At 49.9% G+C, this 17035-nt stretch overlaps 1 protein-coding gene across 1 annotated transcript in view; it reads left to right on the top strand.

The window, feature by feature from the left end:
* LOC143009079 (disks large-associated protein 1-like) overlaps positions 1-17035 on the top strand; it is a gene marked incomplete at its 3' end in the record, with an annotated part of 59989 nt that overhangs the window by 24367 nt on the left and 18587 nt on the right. The window contains exons 3-6 of the mRNA XM_076161087.1: positions 7246-8391; positions 10097-10314; positions 14128-14185; positions 16201-16474. Of these exons, the coding sequence (XP_076017202.1) occupies positions 7291-8391; positions 10097-10314; positions 14128-14185; positions 16201-16474 (1651 nt within the window). The remainder of the gene's footprint in view (positions 1-7245; positions 8392-10096; positions 10315-14127; positions 14186-16200; positions 16475-17035) is intronic.

Below are 17035 nucleotides of genomic sequence, written 5' to 3'. Positions count from 1 at the left end.
GCCTCAGCCTCCGCTTCAGCCAAACCCTGATTTGGTGACCCGTGAGGAAACGCGCGCGTTCAGACGATTCCATTTTTAGTCGAGGATTTCCGAGCTTTCTCTACATCCCACAGTTTTGATCTGAGGTCAGCCGGGAGGTCGACGCCAACCGCCTGGCACCTGGTTGAGGCACTTTTGTTGAGGCTCGGGTCTGCGTTTGCTGGAAATATGCCTCCGAGCATGTGTGTGTGTGTGTGTGTTAGAGAGAGAGGGGGGATGTATGTGTGCCTTATAGTACGAGTGTGTCACGTTGGATACGCGTCCAGCAGTGCTCATGCGGGAAGACAACCAAACCCCCCCTCCCCCTCCCCCTCCCCCCCTGGGTCGTCATCAGCTGACATGTCCGCAAAGCGACAGGACGCCCACAGAGACGGCGTGCGCTTCCACCCGTACACCCTGTGAACTTTGACCCCCAGGATGAAGCAGGTTGAGCAGAGTGGTGATGTAATGAACTTTTTTTTCCCGGTGTACAAATTAGCACTTTTCCGTTAGCTGCCAGTTTAATAGTTTTCTGAGCTTTGGGGAGTTGTGTTATTATTCTAAGACAGAATCACCGCTCATCGTTTGTCCTTTAGCTTCACTCTCACTTTATTAAAACAATGTTTCATCTTTTCTCAGCCTCAGTTCGGTTTGACACATTGTTACAGCACATTAGCACATTAGCTGAGCGCTGTTAAGGTCACATCCTAAATTATTAACTCTCTCTTGCTCTTTCACTTTCTTTCCCTCTCTCTTTCTTTCTCTCTCTTTCCAGCTCTCTCTCTCTCTCTCTCTCTCTCTCTCTCTCTCTCTCTCTCCCCCTCTCCTTGTCTTTCACGTCTTCTCTCTCAGCTTCTCTCTCCCCCCCTCCCTCTCCCTCCCTCTCTCTCGTCTTCATCACATTAATGCTAATGCTTCCTGACAGTGGCAAGTGACTGTACTGTGTGTACTGTACAAAGCGGGTACACACACACACACACAAACACACACACACTGTGTTTGTACTCGTGTATCTGTGCTGTTGCATAAAACAAACAAAGATTCCGTCGGTGTGATGAATCCCATCGTAGCGTCTGGAGCTTTGATAAACCGCCGCACAGCCATGCAGCTGAATTCGCATGTTTGTTTATAAATCGAGCTCGCTTGTGCAACTGCATGATGGGAAATCCTCTCCCTCTTGCTTCCGTTATCGGCTGCGAATAGAAACGGCACTAGAAAGGAAAAAGTCGTGAGCGTAACATCGGAATTAAGGGGATTAGCAACTTTCCCCACATGTGGGTCGCGGCTGTTTGATGAAACCTCAGCCTGTTATGTAGGACGTATAGAAAAGAGGCACACAAAGGCTCTGACTCACCGCCGGCTGATTTACTTTGCACGCTGCTGCGTCGAGTCGGGATTAGGTGACACAGATTTCACCCAGAAGATCATGAGGTTCATACGGAAACACAAACCAGAGCTTTTGGGCTTTCTGCTAGTTTTGCGCAATCACAGACTCAACTGAAGAGCGGCTACAGTTGACTGCAAATTTCAGCTTTGAATTTGGCTCCCAGGTGTTGGGAATCAATGAACATATTGGCGTAGATTAGTCTGATTATTTGAATGGGAGACTTTGAGCTGATCTCACTGACAGTCTAGAGCCTGGGTCACTAACAGGCGGACCGCGGTCCGGATCCGGACCCAGACGCCATCCCATACGGACCCGGACCTATAGTCAACAAATTATTAAATTATTTTTAATTCTGACGGGGCGCTTCTATTTTCTAGAGGGTCGAAGCCTCTTCCTCAAGTGTCAAACCCCTGCTCCCTTGCTCTCTCCCTCTCTACACTTCACTGCAAAGATCGATTTGTTTGATAAACGGGAGCGTCTGACAATCCGACGCAGAGACAGTGAACAGGATAAGTGTGCACAGATGGATGGAACAGCAACCGGGACGTGAGGGGATCTCATAAACGCGTCCCTGTGATGAAGACGTGAAGCTGGAGGAGCTCCGACTTGTGTTCTGATCCTCCAGCGTTTTGGAGCACATGCACACACACACACCCACAGTCACACACACACACAGTCACACACTCGCACACTATGACGACGACAACTCCTCACAACTGCACATTAGCCGGGGTGAAAACACATCATTTCCCCCCCAGAAAATCCATTTGTTTCCATGGAGATGCCACCCTCCCTCCTCCAATTCTCTTTGCTGCTATTTATGGATGGCTTTATTGAACTTTATTAAAATAGAGGGAGAGAGGGAAGGAAGAGAAGGAGGGCTGTTGCCGTTTCTCATCTGCTGTTTTGGGGGGAAGTTGATGATTTTGAAAGGCTCCGTGTAAAAACCCATACAAGGTTATTATCCTGTTAAAACGCTCCGGTTTGCCTCCTGGGCAATCAAGCAGCATCCATAATGAGTTACCCCTGGTGTGTGTGTGTGTGTGTGTGTGTGTGTGTGTGTGTGTGTGTGTGTGTGTGTGTGTGTGTGTGTGTGTGTGTGTGTGTGTGTGTGTGTGTGTGTGTGTGTGTGTGTGTGTGTGTGTGTGTGTGTGTGTGTGTGTGTGTGTGTGTGTGTGTGTGTGTGTGTGTGTGTGTGTGTGTGCGTGCGTGTGCGCGCCCTTTTGTTGTTTTTTACCTAGTTTGCTTTATCTATAATTGAAAACGGGCAAATTTACTTTGACAAAAATGAGCTTGAACTCAGGAAAGAAAAATGCTGAGTCTCTTTATTTGCGATGGAACACAAACAAAACAATCAAAAATCACCAAATATCAAACAAAAATGACAAAGGGCTTGGGTTTGATTAAGATACCAGCCTCTCCCCTCTGAAATGACTTTTTCAGATCAAATGAACGAGTTGATCCAAAGTGATTTAAAGAGGAGCTGAGGTCTTTATCTTCACTTCCTGTTTGCTGCCCCTGATAGGTTTCGACCTCGAGCCGCGCGGCAGGGATCTCGGCGACATCGTGGCCTTTTGCTGCACGTCGTCCGAGTGAAATGTCACAGCCAATCAGTGGAATCTCTTTCATTTGAAGATGAAGGGATTCCCGAGACGGATTCCGGCTAAAGATGATGATTGGCGGTCGGAACCTTTTGAAATACATTAAAGAAAATCCCTAATGTGAGTCTGTTTGGTAAATGCAGTGAAGTTCTAGGGGAATAAAACGTTTACAAAGCGGCTCATTGGCCTCCACTGCTGTATGTTCATCCCGCCAGCTCGCTGAAGTTCCTCAGACAGGAAGCGGGAGCGTGTGTGACAGCTGTGACAGCCGCGCTTCCTCCAGACTTAATGCTTCCGCTAATTTGTTTACCTTGATCAAATAGTCCCCCGTCACCGGAGGAATTTGTCTCCGGGAAGCGCTTCGGCGGGCACGGCGAGCTATAAGTCAACACGGCGGCTCCATTTGTCAGGCAGGAGTCCTGACAGTCGGCCTAATTAGTTAGGAGGTGACAAAGGAGCTGCCGGAGAGGAAGCGGGGACATCAATCTATCCACCAACAACTGCCTTTTCATAATAAAAAACGATAAAGCGAGGCAGGAATGAGACCGTTAGACACCTAAAACTACACGCGTGTCGAGCGTTAAGTGCTGTTAGTGCGTGGAAGCCTTTTTGTAAATATCTGTTGTCCCTGTCAGGTTGTGCAGCTGTTTGCTAACGCCTTTATTTTCCATCCATTCTTTAAATGTAGTCTGTCTCTAAGCTGTCATTTTATGAAGTTCGTCTTCATTTCTGTCAATTTTTCCGTGTTTGGGATGAAATATACGCCCCATTATGAGAGACGGAATGCCGAAAGCTTTTTATTTCCCTCAATTTCCTATTTTTATATAACTGTATCACGTTGGATGGATGTTTGTGCGTCATATAAACGAGCGTTTCGTACAAAGCAGCAGGCAGGATGTGACGTTTCTCCTAAACAGACGCCAATCCGTCTTTCTAGAGTCGTTTTAACAGCGAGACATTAAAGTCGCTCAGTGTTCAGCCTCTCCTCACGTCGGGGAAAAAGCAACAAAAAAGGCAGAAACGTACAAATTATTCCTGGCAGGCTTTCACGCCGCTGATTGTGTTTAAATCAGTGCGACAATCCGACTCTGAGTGTTCTCACCGCTCTGGTCGTCTGCAGAGGAAAGACAAATCTGGAAAAAATACCTAAGAGTTCTTCTGCATGAGCAAAAAAACCCCTAAAATAAGCATAATTAATATTATCTGACGGTTTGCCTGCCCAATATGAAGCTAAAATAAAGTTAACTTTTGCCGACTCATCACAGTGAAGCATCCAATGTACTTCAGTGTTCTGTGATGGTTCCAGGTGGAATAATGCAATTTCCTGCACTTATTTGCATGTAAATGTGCAGGTGCAGAGCCTGTGTGTGTGTGTGTGTGTGTATATATGCGTGTGTGTGTGTTCACCATTACCTACTTTAGTCACAGGCAGTATACTAGCTACTAGCACTCCACACACTCCCGGGATTAAAGCTACGACTTCACATGACCTGAAAACCTGCAGATAAAATGCTCTGCTCAGCCTCCCTACACACACACACACACACACACACACACACACACACACACACACACACACACACACACACACACACACACACACACACACACACACACACACACACACACACACACACACACACACACATTCCACAGGCCTGATACAATCCCCCGTGGAGAGGAGATTGGGAAGGTTCTCAACCTTTGGATTCGCTGGCCGGAGTGAGAAGCAGAGGAACCTAAAGTCGCTCTGTGAGCCCTGAGCTTCTTTCCAGCCAGCAGCGTTTGATGTCCTTTGCAGGGAACAGAAGCTGCTCTGGTCTCCTCTCCTCACACTCCCGCCGTATCGATTCCATTACCTCGCACAGAGATGCTTTTCACAGTAAGCCGGGAGTTGCTTTGCATTTTCACACCGACGCCGCCACCGCTGCTTATTTGCTGCGGCGAGATTCCAAGCGAGGCGTGCAGCAAATAGAAAATTAAGATTAGATCGTGCCGCCACTGTGAGGCTGCGTCCAGAGAGGGAAAACCTATTCTCCATTTATCTCCACGCGGTGTCGAAGCGGGATTTAGCCGGCCATGCTGATGTGGCACAGATGTGAATGGACATTAACATGCAGAGCTGCGCCGGCGTTATCTGCTGCGCTGTGTTTGCACACCTTGCTGCTCAGGATGTGGTGGGTTTGGATGTAATGAAGCCTGCGTGATTACGGAGGCGGAATGTCAAAGCAGGGAGACGTCCACACTGTGTTGGACGTCTGGAGTGTGTGGAGTGTGTGTCAGAGGAAGCAAGGCAGGCACACGGTGGAGAACATGGGTGGGACATGATCCAGGGAAGAAACCATCACTTTTCTCTGCTCTAATTTGCTGTCATAGAAGAGTGGGCGTGGCTCCTTCGTCACAAAGTGGCTGTACCTCATAAATGAATGAATCGGCTGCAACCAATCATTGTTTAAGTCATAATAGGAGTACTGATGGGCCTTGGTGGAGGTATGAATGAGGTCTGATCGGACAGGAAGTCGCAGAACTGGTTGAAGTCAGTCTGAACACACAGCCGCCTCAGAGCGTCGCCTCATGTCGCCGTCACTTAAACGTGAGGAGATGAACTGAAGCAGCAGATCCTCTTATAGCTTCTGATAACATGTAAATATTGACTTTACACTTTACAAGGGAGCCCAGGTGGAATTCTGCTTGGATGTGCAGCCTGTCAGATCCACTGTGTGACTCTGTGTGTGTGTGTGTGTGTGTGTGTGTGTGTGTGTGTGTGTGTGTGTGTGTGTGTGTGTGTGTGTGTGTGTGTGTGTGTGTGTGTGTGTGTGTGTGTGTGTTCTAACTTCAGCTCTGCAGCGTCGCAGACAGCTGTCCCGCCACAGATCACCACCAGGGCCTTTTTGTTTGTTAATGTAGGTCGCGTTCTGTTTCCTCGCCCGGCTGACAGAAGGGATCTCTGCCCTGCCGCCATGAATACCTTCAGCCCTGGATGCGCTCCACGTTTTAAATGCCCGGATGCAGTGTGTGTCGATGTGTGTGTGTGTGTGTCAGTGTGTGTACAAATGCGTCTGGGCCAGTTTGCGTGTAGGACAGTGTATTGCAGATGGCAGTTTGGGGTTCTGGCTCTATAAATAGAGGAGTAACACGTCGTAAACAAGCTTAATCCTGCGGCTTTGTGCAGACGTGGAAATTGCATTAACAATTTCTCCAATTCCCAACGACCCTGACTCTCTGTATCTGCACATACATCTGCTCCTCATGCACAGATTGGACATATTTCATACCTCTGTCTCCCTTCTCTCCCTCTGTGCCGTCCTCCTCCTCCTCTGTCTCTCCTCTTTGTTTACCCCGGTGCCCTTCTGTGGTGCATTATAAATCGCAGTAATGAATTCCCCGCGCTTGACTCTGCCACATGGCTGTCACGGCGCTGCGGCGGCGGCGTGCGTTTATCTCTTATTATGGTCTCGTTAGCCTCACCTCCAGTCACTTGGAAGCAGGCGGCGGCTCTATACGGGGCTCTGATGGCCGCCGCTGGGAAAGGTCACTTATTGCATGAAGGGTTGACCAGACAAGACCATTAGTCTGTGTTTGTGTGAGGAGGATCTACATCTGCAGTCAATGTGCTGAGCGAGCGCCACGCTGCCTTCGTTCTGTAAAACCATCATGTAAACAAACCACAGTGGACAGTTTGGTGAAATCAGCTGAGGGGATTTTATGCGATGATGTCGTTTGATTTGTGCTTTATCTCCATTTCAAATACCCTTCTAACAAACATAACACACTTTTGAGTTAGAAATAGATCTGAACTCTTCTTGATACTCTCCTTCCTTTGTGCCTCTGTGTATCAGAGAACCTCTGTCTTATTTCCAGGGCTTCAAACCGACGGAGACGTAGGGGGAAAGGGAAGCTTTAGTGAAGATCTGGCAGTCGGCCGCTGCATGCCAAGCAGATGCTATATTTAGAGAACCTTGTTTGGTGTTTTTGAAGGGCAAAATTGAAAATGTTTGATGGAGATGAACGGGCCCGACTCCTGTCAGCATCAGGAAGTTCTCCCATCTGTGCCTTTGTGCCAAAAGAGTTGTTCTAATTAAAGCAGATGAAACGTTTCACTGCACTCTGACAGAATGCAGATATGAGGTATTTATAACTCTTTTCCCTCTCTCTCTCTCTCTCTCTCTCTCCCTCTCTTTTGTTTCGTTTGTTTGTCTCTTCCTCTTCCTCGCGGCTCTACCTTTCTGCTCACTTCAGGGCCTGTGCAGACTTCCTTTGGATGTGCTCGTCAACCCGGCTGCCATGACGATGAAAGGCCTCTCGAGCAGCCGCAGTCACCACCAGGCGGTGACCTGCGACCCCTCCTACGACTGCATGACGCTGGGCCACACCGATCGCCGGTCCTACTACCTGAACCACGGGGAGCCTCACCCGGCCGAGCACCCCTGCTACACCCAGCGCAACTCCTTCCAGTCCGAGTGCGGCGGCGGCGGCGGCGGCGGCGGCTACCCCGACCTGGCCAGCTGCACCTTCCCTCGCAGACACTACAGCTCTCACCACGAGCTGAAGGATGAGTGCGGCGCCCTGGTGCCGTACACCGGCGGCCAGATGCTGAGCGGCAAAGGAAACGGAGCAGGTGGCTGCAGCGGAGGAAATAATAACCGCGTCCCATCCAACCTGCTGGAGCAGTTTGACCGCCAGGCGCCAGTGCGGCGTGAAGGCTACCACACGCTGCAGTACAAGCGCACGGCGGTGGAGCACCAGCGCAGCGATAGCCCGGGCCGCATCCGCCACCTCGTTCACTCGGTGCAGAAGCTTTTCGCCAAGTCGCACTCCCTCGAGGGGCCGTCAGGTTCTGGCGGAGGGGCGAACGGGAAGATGAACGGCGGCAAAGCCAGCCCAGACGACCCGCCCTCCTCCTCCGGCACCCTGAAGCACAGCAAGCGCAGCAAGAGCAAAGACCGATCAAAGTCCGAGCCCAAGATGCAATCCGCCATCTCGGGGTACTGGAGTTCCGATGACATGCTGGACCGGGAAATGTGCCTCTACCACCATCACCACGGCAGCACCGGCAGAGCCCCGCCCTCCGGGGTCATGACCATGGGGCGCCACCCGGAAAAATCCCAGTCTCAGTACTTCATGGAGTCGTACAACACCATCAGCGCCCACACGCTCAAGACCTCGCGCAGCAACAACGACGTGAAGTGCTCCACGTGCACGGGGAGCGGCGGCGGTCCCATGCTGCCTCTCGCAGCGCTGGACGGCCAGGTGCAGCTGAAGAAGAGCTCGTGGTCTTCAACTCTGACGGTGAGCAGGGCGAGAGAGGTCTACCAGAAGGCCTCGGTCAACCTAGATAAAGCTCTAGTGAAAGCCGAGCAGGGACGCACCTGCCACTTCCTACAGGTAGGACTGTTACAGCAGCGCCGCCTCTGGCATGTCCTGACTCATGCATCCTCTGGTCCCTGTCACGCCGCCATGCTTGTTTGCATGCATGTACGTACTCTATGTGTGTGTGTGTGCGTGTGTGTGGAGTGGGATGTACAGTAGGCTGCCTGCTCGTAGATTGGAGTTGATTGCAGTGGCATGAGACTTCATCCTGTCCCGTCTTTGTACTCGTGTCCGTCCATGCCAGCCTCCACACATGACCGCCGTGTTTGTTGATGCTGTCACTGCATGTAGGGGAACGTGTGACCAGTTGAAAGAGTTCATTTACAGTCTGTGTGTTTCCCCATTAATCAATCAAAAGATAATGACACATGTCAGAGCCCTAGGTGGTGAATTGATTAGTTTGTCAGTCAAAACACCAAAACAATTCAATGTTCAATGATGAGAGGCTGTCCATGCTGTAAGAGTCATCAATACCTGAAATAGTATTGAGATGTGATGGATTTGTGGTTTATGCTTCATTACATCCTGAGAAAAATATCCTACCGATACACAAACAATACCGCCGTTCACCACAAGGGGAGCCGCCACCTCATGTGTCAATCACTTCTCGGGGTCTCCGGTGGATCGAGTACAAACCGAGCCGCCTTTGATCTCCGGAAAACTCACCCAGTCGGTTTCTGAAGAGAGAAACGGAGAAATGAGGCACAAGAGAGCGACGGCATGGAGGCGAGAAGAGCCAAGCTAGAGAATGAAAGCAGAGAATGAAAGCCTGCGCACACAAAAGCCGGGGAGAGGAAGTCCTGCGTGGCGCTGCATTTTAAAGCGGATCTCCTACCTCACATCAAATGAGGGATGTTGTCGCCCGCCGTTGCTTTAACGGCGACTTTTCTCACACGGAAGGAAAGAGGACAACAGACCTGACAAGTTAGTCTGCGGTCGCCTGCTGAATCCTTAAAGCCCCAGAAAGTTCACTCGCTGTTTGTTTCCCTTACTGCGACGGGAGTCGATATTCCCCTCACACACACACAAACACATTTTTAAATATTCAAACTCACACACACATTAAATGAGGTAATAGGATACATCTATCAACTTAACCATAGCACCTTCTCGCTTTCCTTCCCTAATGACTCTAAACTCAACATCCTCCTCATCGCCCGCACTTCCTTTCCTTTCTCGCAAACGGCGTCTCCGCTCGGTCGCCCCTGACATCGGGGTTAGTCGTCTCCCAGCGACCGGTCTGTAGAATGATTCTCACACACTTTTTTCTCCTCTCTCTCTCTCTCTCTCTCTCTCTCTCTCTCTCTCTCTCTTGCTCTCTGTATCTCGTTTCTTTCAATTCAGAGCCTGACAGCCTCTCTCATTGGGACCACAACCAACAAAAGTTCCTTTGTTTTCCTCTCCGTCTCTCTCTCTCTGCCCAATACCTCTGCTCTCTTTTATTCCTGCGTTCATTAGTGTGTGTGAGTGTGTGAAAAGTCAGAGGAGCAGACGGGGCAGCAACGTTTTGTCAAAACAGTTAATGACCTGTGTTTGATATGCTGCATGCATCACAGCACAGACAAATGAAGGCTCGTTACGCCTGCAGGTCCACGGTACGATCGCTGCCTCGCTCTGTTACGATTGGTTGATGATGTGTTTCTATACTGCGACACACTGGGATGTCAGAGGTCTGTGTTCCGCCCCCCCTTACCTGGTCTGCCCTCTGACCCCCCCTCAGGTGCCTCAGGACGACTGGAGCGGCTTCTCTCCTCTGGGGAAGGACGACGAGATCCCGTGCCGGCGGATGCGCAGCGGCAGCTACATCAAGGCCATGGCGGACGACGACAGCGGCGGCGACTCGGACGGCAGCCCCAAGCCGTCGCCCAAAGTGCAGGCGCGGCGGGCGAGCTACCTGAAGGCCACGCAGCCGTCCCTCACGGAGATGACCACGCTCAAGTGAGTGTGTGTGTGTGTGTATGACATGCAGCTTATTGCCAATGGAGCACTGTAGGTTGTGTGAAACTGATGGAGGTCAGAGTTAGAAATGAAATGAAAGGTAGAGTTCCTTTGGTCCCCGTTAATCGCCGACCACGCCACGCTCACTTCCTGTCCCAGGTGATGACAGCAGATGCCACTACAGATGAAGAACAACATATCCACCAATATGAGAAGCTAACAAGCTCAGTCAAAAGCACATTCTTCCCTCTATTTCGCAAATATTCTTCTTCTTCTTTAAAGATCTGAGGTTAAGAAACTCTTGACACGTAAGTGAATGTGGAGTGTGTGTGTGAAAGCGTGTTGCAAAAAGGCACTTTTGGCAGAAGTGTGTTTGTTCACAGCGTGAGCTCATCAAGTATTTAGCAGCATTAGAGCAGCGTTTTGAATCACATCAGCTTCACCACATCTCTTCCCTCGGCTAGCAAAGCTAAGCAGACGTTAGAGCTCAACAGGAAGACGGTGGGGCCGAGCGTTCCCGTTGGGCGCCATCATCGCTCTGATACAGGATTCTAAACTCTGCCGGTTCTGACGAAGAGGTCAAACGCTCGCTGTTTTCAGGTCCGGCCGGGTTCAGAACTTCCGATTCAGACTCTTAAACATGACTGATCACTTTGCGTTCTCATTACATCTCACTTGTTGTGTTGAGTAGAGGATCTGACAGATTCACTTTTATCCAATATATTCTCTTTCCATTTTAGTGACTGAACGTAACGGCTCATCTAACTGATGCTGTGTGTCTGAACGGGGACTCAAGCCATTTGACAGCATGCAGACAGATCACATGGATAAATAATCCCCTCGCACACACATACACACACACACACACACAGCTATTCTCACTTGTTTATTCTGCAACTACAGCATCAAACTTGAGGCGCCTTCAGACAAGCTGTCCATACTCAACTGGTTTAAATCCAACATGTGTCCCCAAATGTGCTCAGGGCAGACACACACACACATACACACACACACACACACACACACACACACTTACACACACAGATAGATGGACATTAAAACTGCACCACAGGGCTTGTGAGTGATTAGCTCTGTAATATAGAGAGATGAGCAGAACGCTGGCATCTGTAATCCCTGGATGCTCGGTCGTTGTTGCTGTTTACACACACACACACACACACACACACACACACACACACACACACACCCTTATGTAAGAACAAATGACGCAGCTTGGGGCCCCAGTAATGACTTGGATTTGGCCTGGGGAGCACCATCATCATCTGATGGAGCCCGACGCAACAAAGCAGAGCCGCAGTGCTGCGCGGCTGAGATAGAGCAGCAGCAGCAGCAGCGAGCGGCTCCGGCAGCTGACGTGCAGCTCTCCCCGCTGCGCGTTTGGGAGCTGGCACAAGTCTGCGTTTACACTCTGCAGCGATTAAATAATCAGCTTTGTTGTTCCATATGTTTTCAGAGCTCATTTCGCCACCATTGTGTCCTCGCCTGGTGAAGAATCGCTCCTGACAAGATGTGGGGATTTGTTTACACGCCGCCAATGTGAACCTGACTCCTTCTTAAACGCACGTTGAGATTAAGAAGCGTCTTTAAACGGCGGAGCTATTCCTGCCAAACACAAACAGGCTCGGGGGAGGGGTGAAATGACTTCCTTTCTTGTTTCCTTCCCTTCGCCAACAGTCACATCACCATTTGCTTGCCAATACTTATTTCTGACCCAGATTAATTTGTTTATGTCTCACGAAAACAGACTTTCTTATCAAAGGTTTGCAGTAATCACTTCTCCATTCCCCCCCCCCTGCACACACACACACACACACACACACACACACGCACGAGTCACTCCCAGGGAAACTGCAGCCTGAGAAGTTGGCAAATAGGAAAGAGGAGACGGAGGAAGATGGTGGAGAACAAAAACATCTTGATTTCGGGTGACACAAACATCCGGTGAGGTAGAATCAGCAGGCAGCTTGGACGGGTTCATTAATGTCACTTGTTCGGCTGAGGCTGAGTGGCACCTTGGGAAATGCTGACCTCACCCCCCCCTCCCCTCTCCCCTGCACCTTTGGGTGGCGCTGATTACCGGCCAGCTCTGCCATTCGACTTGGCACAATAGACGCCATTCTTCTCCTAATCAGGCTCATGAGGGCAAAATCCAGATATCGGAGAGGAAGACGATGGAGAAGGTGCGGCAGGATCTTCGGCACGTCGCCCACAATCACAGACCCCCAGGCGGCTGATTCTTCTTCTTCTTCTTTTTCCGCTCGAATGATTGTATGTCGGGATTTCTGACGTGGAGCGACCCACCCGAGTGTGTATAATCAGTGTGTGTCTGGAGGATTTGTCCAAGGCAGGGTGAGGGATTTTGGAAAAATGACCAAAACTCATATTTGACTTCTGAGGCCAAACGGCGGCTTAAAAAGTTCTCAAATATGCAGTAAGCTCCCGACGAAAGGACGCGACAAGGACGGAGCGTGTCGACGGAAATCGCCCGTTAATGGAGAGGAGCGGAGGAGCTGAGTCAGCGTTGACATTTGGCAGCGTGGTGATGCTCTTTCTGTCGTGACTCGTCTCCGCGACCAACATTAACCCCCCAACCCCCCAACATCACAAATCTCCATCCGTCCTGACATTTTGCTCTGCGCTCCAGCGTCTCAAATGCAAACCTGCTGCTTTATTATCATTCAGAATCGAATTGCTTCGTCCTTTCTCCAGGTCAAACTCATCGCTTCGGACCGGTTGGCGTTTTGCAATGATGACAAATTGATTTGTGTAGAAGTTAAGATTGAACACGATGTCTTCACCTGCCATCTTCACGCTCGCTGTCGACGCCCCGCCGGCCTCCATCGCTTCCCATTCTTCCATCCAGGAATGAGTAATCCATGTTCCTGTGCTCTATTTTGAGGAGGGCATGCATAATTAAAGCAGGCTGGACCTAGAGGCAGAGTCAAACAAGTGTGTGTGTGTCTCTCTCTCTCTCTCTCTCTCTCTCTCTCTCTCTCTCTCTCTCTCTCTCTCTCTCTCTCTACATACTGTATATGTGTGTGTCGTGCATACACAGTGAGTGAAATAAAGGGATTATTGGGCGGATCGGCATGTAAACTTTCTGTTTTTCTGCCATTCCTTCCCGTTAAATCACGTTTGTAGGCCGCAGAGTTCATCGAAGAACAAACCGAGTCAGCTTTATGGTTTTCATTCCCCCTGATTAATGAATCGTGAAGCTGCACCTTACGCAAACATACACACACATACAGGCGGGCGGGTGTGAACAAGCCCAACGACAACGGCGGCGATGGCGTCCCACCTGCTCGCTTGGAGGCAGGTGAGGGTCTAATCAGGCTTCTTGTTCAGAGTGTGTGTGTGTGTGTGTGTGTGTGTGTGTTAGAGCGTGTCAGCATTTGTACGTGTCTCGTACGTGGCCGGTGTTTTACGCCGTTAAAGTGCTTACAAGGTGCTTCAAGGACAGACGGCTGAACTCCTGTGAGTGTTCCTCAATAGAACAGTGCTGGTTGATTAGATAAGGGCGTCGCCTGAAGCAACTGTGGATTGATCTGTATCTTTTGGGTTTATACACTCTGCCAAGTACTTTGCAATTACCCTCTCGCTCTCTCTCTCTCTCTCTCTCTCTCTCTCTCTCTCTCTCTCTCTCTCTATCACTTTATCACTCCCTCCGTTCCACTTCCTTTGTTTAAGCTTCACTTTGACCCTTTTGTTTTCTCCCCGCTTTATCTCCCGCTCCGTTTCTCGCCTTTTCTTCTTCTCTGATTCTCTTTTCTTTGTGTATTTCCCCGCCGGCAGGATTTCCACGGAGCACTCGCCCAAACTGCAGATCCGGAGTCACAGCTACCTGCGGGCGGTGAGTGAAGTTTCCATCAATAGGAGTCTGGACAGCTTGGACCCTGCAGGGCTGCTGGCCTCGCCCAAATTCCGCTCGCGAAACGAGAGCTACATGAGAGCCATGAGCACCATCAGTCAGGTCAGTGGCACCCAGGGGCCCGCGTCGGCCCCCGTCGGCCCCCCAGGTCACCCTGCCACCCCGCTGCTCCGTCCCCATGCGGCTGTGCAGGGGGGAGGAAACCCCTTAATAAAGACGCCAACACGGCAAAGTATGAACAGCGTGACATCTCCCAATTAGTGTGAATGTGTTTGGTGCTGTTCTGATAATTACACTCACATTCATACGGGCTAATTAACCCGGGAGCTCACACAGACGCCATCGCCCCCATTCTGCTGTAATCCACTTCTCTTACTTCTGTATATTTAGTGAGGAAAAGGCCCAAAAAACTCCACTCTTCAGTTTGACATCTGCTGCATTAGTGACAGAAACAAGCAGGCGGGTGTAAAAAATAATTAAAAAGCGGATTGATGCCAACTGATGACGGCTTCTCCTCTGATTTGGCCGCAATCATTGAAACTATTGGATAAATAAATGGCCAAGAAACTGGAAACAGTGACAGGAGCTGCAGCCGCAGGAAGTCTGTTTGTTATTGTGAACGCAGGCTTAAAATAACTCAGTAATCATCTTGGATCCGGAGCACAGCTTCATATTCCACCTTATTATTATTGTTATTGTTATTGTTATTATTATTAGTGACAGGAGAGCTCGGCTCACCTTTTTTGCCTGTAGCCCATGAGCAAAACACCTTGCCTCAGAGGCTGAAGGACCCTGGAGACGCACATGGAGCAGATGAGACAAACACTGGAACTGTAATGTGCCACAGTAAGAGGCTCTCTCTCTCTCTCTCTCTCTCTCTCTCTCTCTCTCTCTCTCTCTCTCTCTCTCTCTCTCTCTCTCTCTCTCTCTCTCTCTCTCTCTCTCTCTCTCTCTCTCTCTCTCTCTCTCTCTCTCTCTCTCTCTCTCTCTCTCTCTCTCTCTCTCTCTCTCTCTCTCTCTCTCTCTCTCTCTCTCTCTCTCTCTCTCTCTCTCTCTCTCTCTCTCTCGCGTGTATATATAGATATACAATAAGCCGAAGCGTCACATCATTGGATTGAATCGAGGCTCATGAACCTTTCTGACTCCAAGCTCTCCTCAGCCACCTTACCCCGACCCTCACGCTCTGACCTCCTCTCCCCGGGGCCGCATCCCATTCCAAACATTTGGCTCCCTGCATGTTGAATGTGGACCTTTTGCCAGTTAAATCAAGATTCATCAAGAGCACTTTTTTGGAATAGAATGAAGTCTCGTGTTATCTTCCCACACACACACACACACACACACCCACCACCAATCTCCTCACAATACAAGTCTGTCAAACTGCTTCTTCTTCTTCTTCTACACTTTGTGCCTGCTTTGAAGCCTGCTTGGTTCGTTTCCCCTGAAACCTCAAACTCCACTTTGTTGATGACGTAGAATCTAGATCTTAGTTTGATTCCGATCCGATTTCCTCATAGTCGCCTCCTCATTCTCACCGCACTGATAGATCTCCACTCTGGGACTTAAACCCTGCAGTGCTTCCTCCCCTCTGCACTCCTTTGCTGTTGTGTTTCCTTGACACATCGCTGTTCTGCCCCCTTCATTGTGTTCCTTTATTAAAGCTACACCAGAATTACTATACAGATGATTTGTGGGTCCAAATATAGTTGAGCTCCATAGTTTCCTTTGTTGTGCAGCTCCAGTTTGTGATTTAAGTCTGCATACTTCATATAAAACGTTGGCCTGGTGAAGCTTTAATCAGTAGAATAGCTTTGTAACATTAAATCTAGCAGCACTAAGTCATAGAGTGCCGGTGTTTGCTTCTCTGCTCCTCTAATATATTGTCCATTTTTCTTCGCCGGGCACTGCTCTGGTGTGTGCCTGCGCATTTCTATTTCTTCTCTCTGCACCGGTGTGTGTGTGTGTGCGTGTTTGTGTGTGTGTGGCGGCCCTCATAGGTGAGCGAGGTGGAGGTTAACGGGCAGATCGAGGCGGTGTGCGAGTCGGTCTTCAGCGAGATGGAGTCGCAGGCGGTGGACGCTCTGGACCTGCCCGTGGCCGGCTGCTTCCGCATGCGGAGCCACAGCTACGTGCGCGCCATCGAGAAGGGCTGCTCGCAGGAGGAGGAGGAAGCCGGCGGCGTCGGCGGTTGCGGCATCATGCTTGGCGGCAGGCGGGCCATCTCGCCGCCGCGCACCACCACCACCGTCAGAACCATCCAGAGCAGCACAGGTCAGTGCAAACACACTCACACAGACTCACACAGACACACACAGAAGCGCTTGTGAACATGTGTGTACATACATAATCCATGGCTCATTATAAATTCATACACATGCATAGAAATCATGTATAATAGATGTGCGGCATGTTTAAGTTATACATTATATAAGATGTGTCCAGTGTCGACACAGTGTTACACACACATTCATATTAGTTACTGTAAAGGGGCGGTTAGAGAGAGAGAGAGAGATCTTGCGTAGTCAGGGAGTGTGTTTCCCTGTCGCTGTCTCTCTTCATCTTCATCTTCATCTCCCTCCTTCCTCTTGTCTCTTTCTCTCTCTTTCGCCGTCACGTTCGGTTCTGTAACAGTTTTAAGTGAGTCGGTGTGTGTTGGTGTGTGTTCCTCTGAGCGTTGGATGAAAGTAATTAAAGCGTTGCATTGAGTTCGGGAGGTTCTGTGGTTTCGCCGTCCTCACACACTCGACACAGCACGTCGATTATTAGATGTTTACTCTGCGTCTGGTCCTTCTTCAGGAGGAGGAGGAGGAGGAGCTGATAAAGACGTGCAGC

Source organism: Genypterus blacodes, unplaced genomic scaffold, assembly GCF_046128005.1.
Source record: "Genypterus blacodes isolate CSIRO-AG114 ecotype Tasmania unplaced genomic scaffold, CSIRO-AGI_Gbla_v1 ptg000110l_1, whole genome shotgun sequence".
Classification (NCBI taxonomy): Eukaryota; Metazoa; Chordata; class Actinopteri; order Ophidiiformes; family Ophidiidae; genus Genypterus; species Genypterus blacodes.
Note: the sequence above shows the minus strand (reverse complement) of the source record. Positions and strands in the feature narration are given on the sequence as shown.